At 42.8% G+C, this 13,885-nt stretch overlaps 1 protein-coding gene across 4 annotated transcripts in view; it reads right to left on the reverse strand.

Moving 5' to 3' along the window:
- ADARB1 (adenosine deaminase, RNA specific B1) overlaps positions 1-13,885 on the reverse strand; it is a 177,475-nt gene that overhangs the window by 5,230 nt on the left and 158,360 nt on the right. For all 4 annotated transcript variants that reach the window (XM_006022056.3, XM_025202205.1, XM_025202206.1 and 1 more), the window contains one exon: positions 1,595-1,773. In XM_006022056.3, coding sequence (XP_006022118.1) covers positions 1,595-1,773 — 179 coding nt within the window. The remainder of the gene's footprint in view (positions 1-1,594; positions 1,774-13,885) is intronic.

Consider the following 13,885-nt stretch of genomic DNA (forward strand, 5'->3'; position numbering starts at 1 on the left):
CCCCTCCGGGAAGAGCCCAGCACAGCCCCAGCCTCAGCCCGCAGCGGCAGCCCTCCCTGCAGATCCGGGGCTTACATGCCCCATACCCTCCCAGAATGTGCACAGTAGCGGGAGCTGCCACCCCCTGCCCCCGGACGAGCTGCTCATGGGTCCGTCCTCCGGTTTGCCATGACTGGGCACCACCTGCCCCTGGCCCACTCCCTCCCTCACCGTGAGGGCCTCGATCGAGACTGCAAGAGGCTTTTCTGGCTGGTGCAGGGAGGGTGGGTGGCTCCCGCCACTCCATGCACCCCTGGGAGCGCATGGAGGGTGTGTGCCCCTGGATCTGTGCATGGGGTGGGGCAGGCTGCAGGGCTGTTCTCAGTGGGGGGCTGGACCGGGCTGTGCTAGGGGCAGGCGGTGGCGGTACTGGGAGGGGAGGTTATGGGGGCAACAGTGAATTCTGGAGTGGCTGCAGCCCCTCCCATAGCCTCCTCCCAGCGCTGCTGCCACCCACCCAGAGTGCAGCCTGGCCAAGCCCCAACTGGGAAGAGCCTGGCACAGCCCCAGGCCCAGCCCGCAGCGAGAGTCTGCCCTGCCCTGTGCAGATCCAGAGGCACACGGCCCCCATGCCCTCCCAGGGTGCACACGACTCAGTCCAGTGGCGCGCCTCAGCTGGGCCGCCCCTGCCCTAGCCCCACTCTTCCCCACCGCTGAGCCCTTGATCTTCCCCTCCCCACAGGCCCCTTCCCTCACAACGCACTTACCAGCTGGACCCGACTGCTCTCCTGGCCGCCTGCATGCTGCACTGCAGCTGTGCACACACACGCACCATTTAATCAGCAACATTAGGTCTGTATACCTGCTAGGCCCTTTTTAAGTACCCTGAGGGGTATGCGTACCCCTGGGTGACGACCACTGTCCTACAGTATTGACCCATGTCTGACAAAGAAATCTAACCCTTTAAAAAGCAGGTCTTTTACTTTACTTTGCACTTCCTAGGGGAGAGGGGGAAAAGAAGGGGGAAGAATTTTGGTCAAATTCTAGCCCCACTGAAATCTATAGCGATAGCTTCAAAGGAGCCAGGATTTTACTCCACATCTGCTCATACAGGAAAGTCTCTTTAGACTGACAGTAAGAATCCCAGACCTGGCTTTATGTTGTAAGTTGCTCTTATAAAATGATTTCACAAATTTTAGCCCTCTTACTTTGTAATCTTACTATCTTTTGTGTAAGATTCCAGGAGATCTACTGAGAGCAAGTAGCTTATTCAATAAACTACAATTACCATAAATACCCAATGGTGTATTTTTTACTTTACAGTAAGCTATAACTGAATCTGATGACTCTCTCACATACCTTAAGACTAGAAATCACCAAATTAAAGAAGAGCAGACAAACATCACTTCCCTGTCCATTTTAGATAGCGAATTGTTAACCTACCAGGTATCACAGTGGAAAAAAGATTTATCTAAGGTGGGAATTTTTAAAATTTACAATAGTCCCAACAAATGAAGCAGCACAGCACAAGACAGGTCCCTTTATTAAAAGGTAGGTTATGTGACCAAATAAAATGGGAACATAGGACTAAAATACCCTAATTTTGGATACATACCTTTGCATGAATACGCATCCAGCGACTGTACAAAGCTTGCTTACAAAGGCGAGATGCACGGCCTATTTCATCCTTGCCAGTTGTAGCATTAATAACTTCCAGACCTGTGTCTCCTACTGTCCAGTTTACACTGAAGTTAGGTGCTTTTCCTGGTTGGCGGGCTTCTGCATTGCTAATACCTGAAAGGAGAGCAATATTTAATAATGAAGATTTTCATTAAATCTTGATATGCTCTCTGTGGAAGAATGAGTGCTCTAATAGTTACACACATTGTATTGTTAACCATTCTTATAAGCAATGGTTCCAAAATAAAAATAATTCTGTTGATTTTCAACTGATTCACAGAGATTTAACAATGCACACTCCTTTACCTCTGATGGGGAATGTGTGGCTAAAACATCATCTCCTGTTCTCACTTTCAGTTGTATAAGTATGCATTACCAGTAATTTGAAAAGAAACATGCATTTCTCTACTATGCTGAAGTTGTACAGGAAGAGATCAGAGACTTTTGGTAACAAGGAAGTTTCATATGAAATAGCAATATTGAGTATTATGGTGTGCAGCACACAATAGATAGATCTTAGTTTAGCTCATAAATTAAACTAATAGATTAGTAACTAAATTGTTGAGTAAATTAAAAGAAAGAAAAAAATTCTTTCTGCACCTACAGAAAAGGCTACTACTGCCAAAAGTCAACTCAGCAGCTGAAAAGAAGAAGACCCAAAGTGTGAAGAGTCTAATCAGTAATGCAGCACTTTTGGGTCTAATCAGTTCCCTTGCATGGTGTCAGGAATACAGTGCTATTAAGCAGTATTTGATATGAGAACTAAAATTGAGATCCAGACCACAGAGTGAACAGTAAGCCCACAGCAATTTAAGTGATGTTAATCCTGGCACCTTGGTTAAGTTCCAAATATCATTATTTAGTTTAAATATAATTTGCATAACAAATTCCCTTTGAAGTTTAAATAATACCTACAATACACTTTTTCATTCCTTCTCATAAAAACATAGTTGTGTGTATAGCTGGTATGAAATGACTTGGTTTTACAGTGCACTGGTGGCTGCATTTCAATAGCAGGTAAGGCAATGTATTTCACAAAATGATGCGTAAATATATAAAAAGCCTACCAGAAGTTTTGAAAACTGACATGCTAAAAATTAGAGCATTAAACACTTAAGGCAGTTGATACACATTTAATGTTTCTCCATATTTGTACTTATTCAGGTGTACAATGAACATAAGAAACATAAGAACAGAAGAATATAAGATGTGTCAGATTGGGCCAGACCAATGGGTTCATCTAGCCCAGTATCCTGTCTCCTTAGTGGGACTGCACTGAATCAGATACATCTAGAGTGATCTATCCCATATTCATTACCCTCTCTGGCACCTACCATATTGTTCATAGAGATGCCAGAAGAAACATCACCAACCATTCTGTTCAACAGCTATTTATAGGTCTATCAACCATTAATTTATTGAGTCCCCTTTTTTAACCTGGCTATGCCATCTGCTTCTACCACCTCCTGTGGCATCATATTCTACAACTTAGCTACACATGGTGTAAAAAAGTGCTCTCTTGTTAGTTTTAAACCTGTCTCCTGTTAATTTCACTGGTGCCCTGTAATTTTGGTATCCTGGGACTTGGTGAATAACAGTTCCCTGTTCACTTTGTTCACACCCTTCAAGATTTTATAGACACCTATTCCCCCCTCTATACCCCCTATACCTTTTCCTTTTCAAACTAAAAGTATCCTAGCCTTTTTAATTTCTTCTGGTATGGTAACTACTCCATACCTCTGATCGTATTGGCTGCCCTTCTCTGTACCTTATCTAATTCTACCATATCTTTTTAAGATGCAGAGACCAGAACTGCACACAGTATTTAAGATGTAGGTACACCATGGATTTTTATAATGGCATGATAATTAGGGCTGTGTGAAGCTTTGGTCCTCGATTTGATTCGGTGGAGAATTTGGCCCGATTCAGTGGCTGAATCTCCAAATCCGAATTGAATCAAAGGACCCTTGAATCTCTCCAAATCGAATTGGAACCCTCCGAATCGATTCAGAGAGATTCAGCAATTTGGACATAGGCACAGCTTTAAATGTTTTTTCTACATATTTTGAGGTACCACGCAGCTCATGAATGCTGCGACGCTAGGGTGTATGGAGTGTCCCACAGAAGCATGGGGGGCTCCCCAGTGTGCTCGGCAGCAGACCCAAAAGTGGACCAAAAGCACTTCTGGTCTACTTCCAGGTCCACTGGAGAGCGTGCAGGCCCCCCATCCTGCCCAGCTCGGTGACTGGTACCTCCTGGGCCTGGGGGGCACCCGGGGTCCCCCCACGGCCGATTGCCAAGCCAGAGGGGCCCCCCTGTACACTCCTTGGTGGACCCGGAAGTGGACTGGAAGTACAGCCAGTCCACTTTGGGGTTTGCCATCAAGCATGTGGGGGGCCTCCCCGCACTCCTGTGGGACACTCCATCCGCTCCAGCACTGCAGCGATCACGAGCCATGCCTGGTACCTCAAGGTATGTAGAAAAAAAATTTAAAGCTGTGTCTATGTCTGAATCGCTGATTCTCCAAAGCAGCATTGAATCTTCAGATTTGGATTCGGACGAATCAACTCGGGGACAGTGATCCAAATCAATTAATCGAATCACTGTTCCCAATTCGGACCGAATCCCAATTTGAATTGAAAGAGCCCATTACACACACACCTAATGATGATATTCTCCATTTTGTTTTCAATTCCCTTCTTAATGATGCTCAACATTTTATTGGGTTTTTTTGGCTGCCGCTGCACATTGAATTGATGTTTTCAGAGAACTTTCTCCAATGACTTCAATGTCTCTTTTCTAAACTGCAACAGCTAGTTCAGTATCCAACACTGTGTGCATATAGCTGAGGTTATTTTCCCAATGTGCATGACCTTGCACTTGTTGATAATGAAGTTCTTTTGCTATTTTTTGCCCACTCACTCAGCTTGGTGAGATCTTTCTGCAGCCCTTCCCTGTCAGCTCAGGATTTGCGTATCTGGAATAATTTGATATCATCCAGAAACAGAGATTTCACTGTGTACCCCACTTCCAGGTCATTGCTGAAAATTCTGAACAAAACTGGGTTTAGCATAGATCCCTGTGGGACCCCACTTTTGATATCCCTCCATCTTGAAAAGTGACCATTTAGCCCTACTCTTAAAGCCAACTCTCAATACATGAAAGAACCTCCCCTCAAAATTATGCGGCAACAGTTGGGTTTTTTTAAGTCTTTGCTGAGGGATTCTCTTGAAAGCTTTTTGAAAGACCAAATATAATGTCAACTCGGTCCCCCTTGTCCATGTGCTTGTTAATGCCCTCAAAAAAGTCCAGCAGATTGGTGAGGCAGAATTTATCTTTACACAAACAATGATAATTTCCCCCCATTATATCATATCTGTCCACGTGACTGCTGATTTTATTCTTTATTATAGATTCTACCAACTTGCCAGGGATGGAAGTGATTCTCAATGGTCTGTAGTTTTCAGGATCACCTCTAGAGCCCTTCATGACGATGGTGGCATGTTCAGCTTGTGGAAAAGGTGCTTAAGAGAGGATATAATAGCAGTCTTCAGATACTTGAAGGGCTGCCATAAAGAAGAGAGAAAGCACCTTTTCCCTCTTGCCGCAGAGAGGAGGATGCGGACCAGTGGCTTAAAGCTGCAGCAAAGTACATTTGGATTGCATATCCAGAAAAACTTCTTCACAGTTAGAATACTAAGGCAGTGGAATAGACTGCCTAGGGAAGTTGTGGACTATCCATCGCTGGAGGTGTTCAAGAAGAGGTTGGACAGCAACTGGTCAGGGATGATTTAGACCAGGGGTGGGCAAAATGCGACCTGCGGGCTGAATGCAGCCTGCCAGGCCATTCTATCTGGCCTGCAGGGCCCCTATAAATATTAATTTTCTAAATTTTTATCTGCCCCTGGCTGCCTGTCATGTGGCCCTCGATGGCTTCCCAAAACTTGGTAAGCGGCCCTCCGCCCAAAATAATTGCCCGCCCCTGATTTAGATGTAGTTATGCCTATGTTCTGCCATGGGTATTTCTCATGCTTCTGGGCTTTGCTAATTGCTCCCCTCCTTTTTTGCCCGCTGTGTGTGTCAGGGTGTTTTCAAGAGGCACTGAGTGTTGGCTACAGCCAGGTCTGGGGATTTCAACTGGGGTGTGCCAATGCTCCTGCTGGGAGCAAAGCTGAAGTTTCCTAACTAGAGTGTCTTTGCACCTCTGCTAAGGGTCAGACCAATCACCATATTTGGGGTCAGGAAGGAATTTTACCCCATGGTCAGATTGGTATGAACTGTGGGGTTTTTGCCTTTTTCTGTAGTGGAGGGAGTGGCCCTCTACCTGGGATCTCTGGAGCATATACTGATGATGTTTTATAGAAGCAGGACACTGGCTGTCATGGTTCCCCTGCTTTCCCTGTGGCAGGTTAGGTTGTTAGGTCTATGTTGTGTCAGAGTTGATGGTAGTCCCAAGCAGAGTTGAGATGATGGTGTGCAGACTTGTTTGCATAAGGATAATCCGGCCTCAGGCAGGGGGTTGGACTAGAGTTCCTTCCAGCCCTACTTCTCTATGACTCTATGTATGCACATTCTCCAGGTAGCAAGAAATACAAATGATACCAGGCAATTAGAATCAACCTTACTTAAATCAAGTTTTCTTGCTTACTGATTTTAAACGATGATTTAAATCGCTGGTTAATCACCCTTGCCCAATTATAACTTTTAATGCTCCTCTCATAAATTCCATATAACTACCACATGTTTAAAATATTGCAACTCTTTTGAAAGTATATAGTTAAGTCTCTGGTTGGGCTTATGTAGCAAGATTAATTCAAATTAAAAAAAAATTCAATCCTAGTTACAGTCTAAGTTTTGCAAGTTCTCCGTACAAAACTTTGACACTTCATGTTTCTTTAAATTGCTTGACATCTTCTGAGAAACATAAGGAAGAGGTCAACAGTTATTTGAGAGAGAGAGAGAGAGAGAGAGAGAGAGAGAGAGACTGGTGTGATTTTAACTTTTGCATAGAAGTACAACAGGGTGTTTTATTTCTTTCCTTAAATATGTGGTTACCACAGAATATTCATTAGTTCTGACAGGTTAAAAAATATGCTAATATTCCATAGAACACAAGCTCTGATTATATGTACACACTGTATGATAAAAACTAGAAGATGGCATATCCTGCATATAAATTAGCTTCTTTAAGCAAGCAGGCAGAATTACTAATAATGTCAACAAGAATCCCAGCAATGGAAGCATATCAGAAAACGAATTATGACTTTCCATACTAAGTGTGGTTGTTTGAGATGATTGCTTGAATATAATCCCAAAATGTCTGTTCCCTTGTGCTCCAATCAAGGGCATACAAGGAGGCCCAACCCTAACTACTCATCAGCTCCTTCTGACTATAGTTGGCAGAAATGCATCAGCACCTGTCATTTCACTCTGGGGCATTTTGTAAGAGCATGCAATTTCTACTATAGTTTTAAAATTAATTCTAGTGAATGTCAGAGCAATTCATTCATCATTTTAGACATTTTCAGAATAATCTATTTGTGCCTTTAAATACCAGGGTTTTGCTGCACCACTGTGGGACACATTCCTGAGTCCCAAAATGAAAGGTGGACAACTCTAGAACAGCAGATTTGAAAGGACTAAGAATCCCTAAGTGGCCTTTATAGCCTTCAATACTTGGACCAACTCATCTGCTTTAAGATTAACTAGCTCTGAGCCAGCAAGAGAAAGACCAGAACAGTTTAACTACAAAGACTTTATGGTCATAGAAGTTGCCACTGATTTTCCTGTGTCAGAGGCATCTTGGAAATATTTGAGTGCATGGCATCCTGACCTATTAGCATTCAGAATGATAATTCTGGCTTCCTTTACAACATCTGCAGGAACAGCATTCAGCAAGGTATCAATTCATTCCACATTTACAATGTGTGTTAGTTAGCCCAGTGTGAAAGTTGTGTGTGCATTTGCAGATTACCTGAAATATGATTTTCTATGTAAGAAGTCTAGATATTCTCAGCCTCTGTCCTTGGAAACAGACTAAAGAAGAGAAATAAAGTTGGGAATGGTCTTCCAAGCAAAGAAGTCAGGGCAAAGCACCTGAACCTCCTTAAGAGAGAGCTATAATACAGGAAGAAGTTCTAGCTCAACCCTCAGTGTGTGTGGTGTGGAATCCGGTGTTTACGGTCCCCAGGTTGGAGTATTAAGGTAGCTTTAATGGTGATGAAAGTGCTTAAGGAATGCCATACACCTCAGGGTTTCTGCTGGTCAGTTGGGGACTGGAAGGAATTTTCTACCCCATAGGAATGCTACTAGACTCTGATGTTTTTCCCACTCCCACATTCCTCTGAGACACTTGGATGCTGTCTATAATTTAAGGCTGGGTTTTATTTTTAATACTTCTGCTGGTACTTAGAAAGCCAGTCGCTCCTGGTTAGAGGGTTTTGTTCCTGTGTTTGGGGTGATAGCAATTACCAAATTTGAAGCCATAAAGGGATTTTTCCCCTAAGTCAGACTGGCAGGGATGATGGATGTTTTACTTTCCTCTGTAGCATGGGGCATGGTTCTTTTCCTAGGATGTTCTAAGCATAATAACCAACTACTTCCCCGTCACTGTAGCTGCAGAGCACAGGACTTTGTCTCCCCTGCTTTTGAATATAGCATGTTGTAGGGGTTTCTTAATGTTTTTGAGAATTGTTCCTTGCAGTTGTAGGTGTTGGTTTGAAGTGGTGATTTGGGGGATTCCTCTGGTTAATGACTGTCTGTGAATGCAGGGACTGGACCTGATTGCCCAGGAGGCCCTTTCTAGTCCTAGGTTCCTATGTCCACATCTTTCACAAGCTACTGAGGTGACAAAAGGATTCTGGTATAAATCACTTTGGTGGTATCTGGGAGACGTGATCATTACTTCTGGAGGTAAGAATCAACCACAGATATTTTACTAGCCCAATGGTGCCTTTGTTGAATGGGACAGCCAGGGAATTTCTTAGTAATCACCAGCAAGCACTTCTGCATCCAAAGATTCAGCAAGTCTCCAGAGACTGCCTCAAGAGTTTGAAGACTAGACTTACAGTCTGTAATTAAGATTAATTAGCCTTCTGAAGCTTTGTGAAGAAGTTCTTTCCTGTCATACTACTCATATTCAGAGGAAAGCCTCAGTGAGGAAAAATACTAAGACATCCAACATGTCAGAGAAGTCAACTGGGTAATAGAGTCCTAATAGGAGGAAGACTTATCTGAACTCTTGGGGTACAGATACATGCAACAGTTGAACAGTTTCAAAATGTCAGTAATTGAGGACTGGTTCACAACTGCATGAAGTGCTGTGGCTCTGACATCAGGAGGTGTGAATGAGCACCCAGCCAAGTATGCCTCACAGTGGGTGAGTTGGGGCAGGGTGCTTGTGCCCATGCTTTGGTGGTACCAGGGGATAGATGCCCTGTGCCTGGGGGTGTTTTCACTTCTGCGCTTTCCCTTCTTTCCTAAATATGAATTCAATAAACTTGTATAACTTGTAAATGACCAAGTCTGCAGCATGCTCATCTAACTTGGGGGCATGGGAGGTGGGGTGAAGTGCTTGGCTCCATGCTTTTTGGCTCCCAGAGGCTGGGGAGGGTGGGGGATGGACACGATGGAGGGGCTGTAGTCAAGTACAGAGTGAGGACAGCTGATTTTCAGAAAGATAGCTTTTATTGAACAAGCAGTACAAGGGAGTTCATTGATAAAAAGCAACAAAAGGAAAAAAGGACAGTAAAGTTCTGCCTATAGAAAGTGGCCAGTTTCAGCAGTGTGTGTGGAAGAGGGAGGGGAGCAACGCAGTGTGGATGCCTGGAGGACCAACCAGACCTATGTCACACAACACTTGGTGTCCATACGTAACTCTAAACTGGTTCACAGAGAACTGGTTCAGAACACTACTCAGTTTTCCAGGTGCCCTTTTGAACTGTTCCAGGCAGATTTAAACCAGCTTAACAGGCTCGTATGTCTGTCTGCTTCAGTTTTAATCGACATTAAACCACTCTAAGTGTTGTGTGTGTCCATGCCCTAAAGGAAAACTGCCTCTAGGACCTGAAGCACAGGCTGTTGAAAATGCAATGTCCAGAAAAGGCTAAGAAGTCTGTCCTATGATATAACTTTTCAGGTGATCTATGAATTAATAATTGTCAAAACTGGGGGAATTTAGAGAATAGCAAAGAACCCACAGGCTGACCAGACCTAAGAGGGATAGGTGTCCTTTCTGGATGAGGACTCCATTATGCACTGCCAATCTTACTGCAAATGGAAATGAGATTGATTCAGATGTCTCCTTCCATTGAGCAGAAGGAGATAGGATGTGGGAATAAAACAAGGTTCCCTAAAGCCCTTAAAGAGGATGCAGACTCAGCTAGATACACAAGCACCAAAGAAAGCATCAAAGCAACACTCTAGACCCCCTACTCAGATCTGTTTTTTAAATTATAGATTTAACCAATGCAGAAAAAAATCAAATGAAACACATCAATTCAAGGAGTAAGGGAGTATAAAGATGTAAAATAAAAAAAACAAAAACAAAAACAAGCACCCCCCCCAAACAAACAAAACCCACAACCATATAGAAATTACCTTAGAAATTACTAAACACCTAAATGTCCTAAAAAGAACTGAAAGTTGCAGAGAAATCAACCATTATATTCGTGTTCCAAAAACCCATGATCTTTCCTGCAATATTTATGGAAAGAAAACAGAGGCAATAGTAACTATGCCCCTTTTTATGCCTGGGGGTGGGGGGAATGAAGAGGACATAAACATGGCTTCAATGTGCATTTCTATGTATACATATTGAGCTTGAATGTGAAGGACATTCATATTCCCAAGAACAGGAGGAATTCAGAGAAGGAACTTGTCAGAGAACTGTCATGAACAGAACTGCACGAAATGGATAAAGTTAAAAGCACCAAACTACTACAATTATTATTTTTACTATGCCTCTCACCAATCAGTATCTGAATATGATCACCAAGTGTCACAACTTGGACACAAAGCTAAAGAGAATTCAAAGTATGAGCAAAGAAATTACTAAAAATCCTGAACAATGCAGGAGCTAAGACTCATAGAAAACAAAATAAAGTGTCCCCTCTTCTCACAATCAAAAAGTCCATTTTTCCAGTTATTGCAGACCTCTAACTCGGGAGCCCTATAGGGAGTCTACAGAATCTGGCAAGTTTGGACCTGTGGACCTAGTCACCTATGTGCTGTAGGTGAGACCTGCAAGACTTGAGTAATTTAACAAAAAATATTCTGTATTATTTCAGCTGCATGTCTCCAAAAGCAAGCAAGTATGGGCTGTTTCTGTGAAGCTACTTTGAACCAGAACTAAGGTTGATGCAGCATGCTTGCTTTGCCTTCAGCACTCCTCTATCAAAAATAGGTTAGAGAATTTAAAAATATCACCAGCTGTCTCTCTATAGCTTCTGTATACCCTAAACTGAATCAATGATATATTTTTTGAACTTCAGAAGAGCTATATCACTTTCTTGGCTTTTATTTTGTTTTAGTGAACAAATGCCATGGTCAGTTAGGGTTCAGCAACAGCCATTACTGATCTATTGCACTGAATTTTACTTATTAGTGGAGAAAGTCACCTTCCTCAAAGAATGAAAAAGTGGCTACTTTGATTTCTCTTCAGTGAATGATTCCCTTCCCAGCCTGTGACATTAGGCTGCATGCCTCTTCTCCAGCACATACTGGTGGGAGATCAAACCTTTTTTATGAGGTGAAAGGGAATTAAGCACTCAATACATTTATCTAGTAATAAAGAATTAAGGCTCAGAGTTTCAAACATTCTTTAGTATTACCACCTTGTTCAGGTTAAATATATACAGTTCCTAGAAAATCCTGAAGATTGGCTATAGGTCATGTAGACTTGATGCCATTTACAGCTGGTAACTGAGGGTGCTTACAGATGTGGGAAAAAGAACAAAACAAAACAGTGCTTTACTTTGAGCTTGGTGCACCCCTGTGCTGAGTGCAACACATGCCCAGAAGAGAAATCGCGTCAGTTTGACCCAACTTGCCCAGTGTCTGTGTAGCTTATGCACTTCAGCAGGGCTTTTTTGGCATTTTTATCTAATAGTTGATTGAATCAGCTATTAGATAAAAAAAAGTGCCAAAAAAGCCTCACTGAAGTTCATGATCTATACAGATGCCAGGGAGCCGGGTCAAACTGACAATTCATCTTCCAGTGAAGTGTCATCTCCCTCCCTCCCACATCTGTCAGCAGCCAAATCCATGTTGGTGAGCAGCAAGTTTTTCCATGCTAGACCTTATCCTTTCCCCAAGAGAAACATATGGGATCTAGCACAATAAACAAAAATTATTGGGGAGGTGAAAGGGGGAAGGAGGAAGAGTGGGATAGAAAGTAAAAGATTTTCTTCTTCCCTGAAAGTTAGCATAACTAAACTATTTTGAGATCATCACTCAAAGGATTTTTCCTTTTTACAATGATGATGATGGCAGAGCCTAATAAAAATCCGATCAAGATTCAGGACTTCATTGCTATTATGCACTGCACAAACAATTAAAACCAGACCCTGCCTGATTCTGGGAGTCATACCAGATGAAACAGGGGCCTATGGGAGAAACACAGGAAAGGGAGGATTGGATAACAATAAAACTAACAGTTTACCTTAAAAGCTGAAGCCTCAGTTGAATGGTTTCTGCAGAGGAAAACAAGTCAAACCAATATGGTTTTAGTAAATATGTTATTGGGTATCCACCTGACAACTGTACAGAATTCCTTTGTGGGGCCTGACATCCTTTTTGTCTAGGATCCTACCACAGAATATGTTGAATGGACTTTGATCCCTTCTAGGACCAGGTTATCTTCATTGGTGTCAGAGATTTAAAGTTTCTATGTCTAGGTATTTAAAGTGAAAGAAAAAAATGTGTCTCCAATACAGCATGCATACACATGCTCTTACAAATGGCAAGGCTTCAGGAAAATCAAATAAAGAATTTCTTGTGGCACATGGAAAGGAGAGATTACATTTTCCACCAAATTATTCTGAAGGACAAAGTATGATCTTGGATTCTGGGAAGGTGCAGCATGGCTCTACTTTTTAAGACAAAAAATATGGGACACTTTTGTTGCAAACCCAAGAGATGTGTAAGTTACTCTTGTGGAAAGGAAGCACAGAATTGGATATCCACAGCCTGAACAGACAGCTTCTGTTTCTAGCATTGCTGGCAGATCCCAGGTAAGACAGATAAATCTGATTGTACAGATAGGCAAGTTATGCTAAGGAACTTCAGTATCACTGAATGAACCACTGACGACTTGAATAAACTTGTTTATAGAACTACAGTGAAATGTGATAAATCTTGGCGAGAGCTGCTAAGCCAAATATAGATCATTTTGTAAGAAATCTAGATGAGCTAGATATGTAGTTTCTTGGGATTGATGTTTCCATTTTAGTACCAGCAGGAAACTTCTGTGTAAACAGTGGTGTAGATACAGGGCCAGGGAAAAGATATGCATCTGCTACTTTGGGGGAATATCCTGTGTTGTTCAGAGCTTGCTACTTACTAGCCAATTTGTCAGACTTAGACAGTCTGGACTAAGTTGCAGTAGCTAGCCCTGGAAGAAGGGATCCTGCTTGTTGCGATTACTCTACTTGGTCTATGTATCATGATTTTGCTGACTCATTTAGCATGAACATAATGACTACTGCTTTCTGTTTTTTCAGCTTTTCATATTACACAGTGTGGAACACAACTAGGAGAATCTAAACCGGCTAACTCCTAACATGTCCTTGTCACAACCCAAAGTTGTGGATTTTTTAATCGTGTGCGCTTCGGCACCGCTAAATTATGTTCCTGCCGAATTGGAGATCTTTTGCACGACGGAGTGTTCTGTTGTTATGGAGAACCCGCGTGCAGAAAAGTGTCTCCCGCCGTTCTGTAGCCTTCTTTGCATTGTGCATGACTTTTGCATTAAGTGATGCACGCTGCAAAGGAGTTTTCCCGCCATTTGTATTGAGATTTGAGCCACATTATTGGCCGGTCTTAATTTAGGCACATGTGGCGGCTAGCTATTGGCTTGCTAGCCGTACAAAAGGCTTGGGTGGTTTCCGCCCAAGTTGGAGAGAAAGACAGAGAGAGATGGATCTCTAAGCGCTGTGGGTCCTTTCGAACCCAGCGCGTCTTTCTTAAGAAGGCGATAGAGGCTCCAATTGCCGAACCCCCAGAGCCT

The sequence above is a fragment of the Alligator sinensis genome, unplaced genomic scaffold (assembly GCF_000455745.1).
Source record: "Alligator sinensis unplaced genomic scaffold, ASM45574v1 scaffold566_1, whole genome shotgun sequence".
Lineage (NCBI taxonomy): Eukaryota > Metazoa > Chordata > Crocodylia > Alligatoridae > Alligator > Alligator sinensis.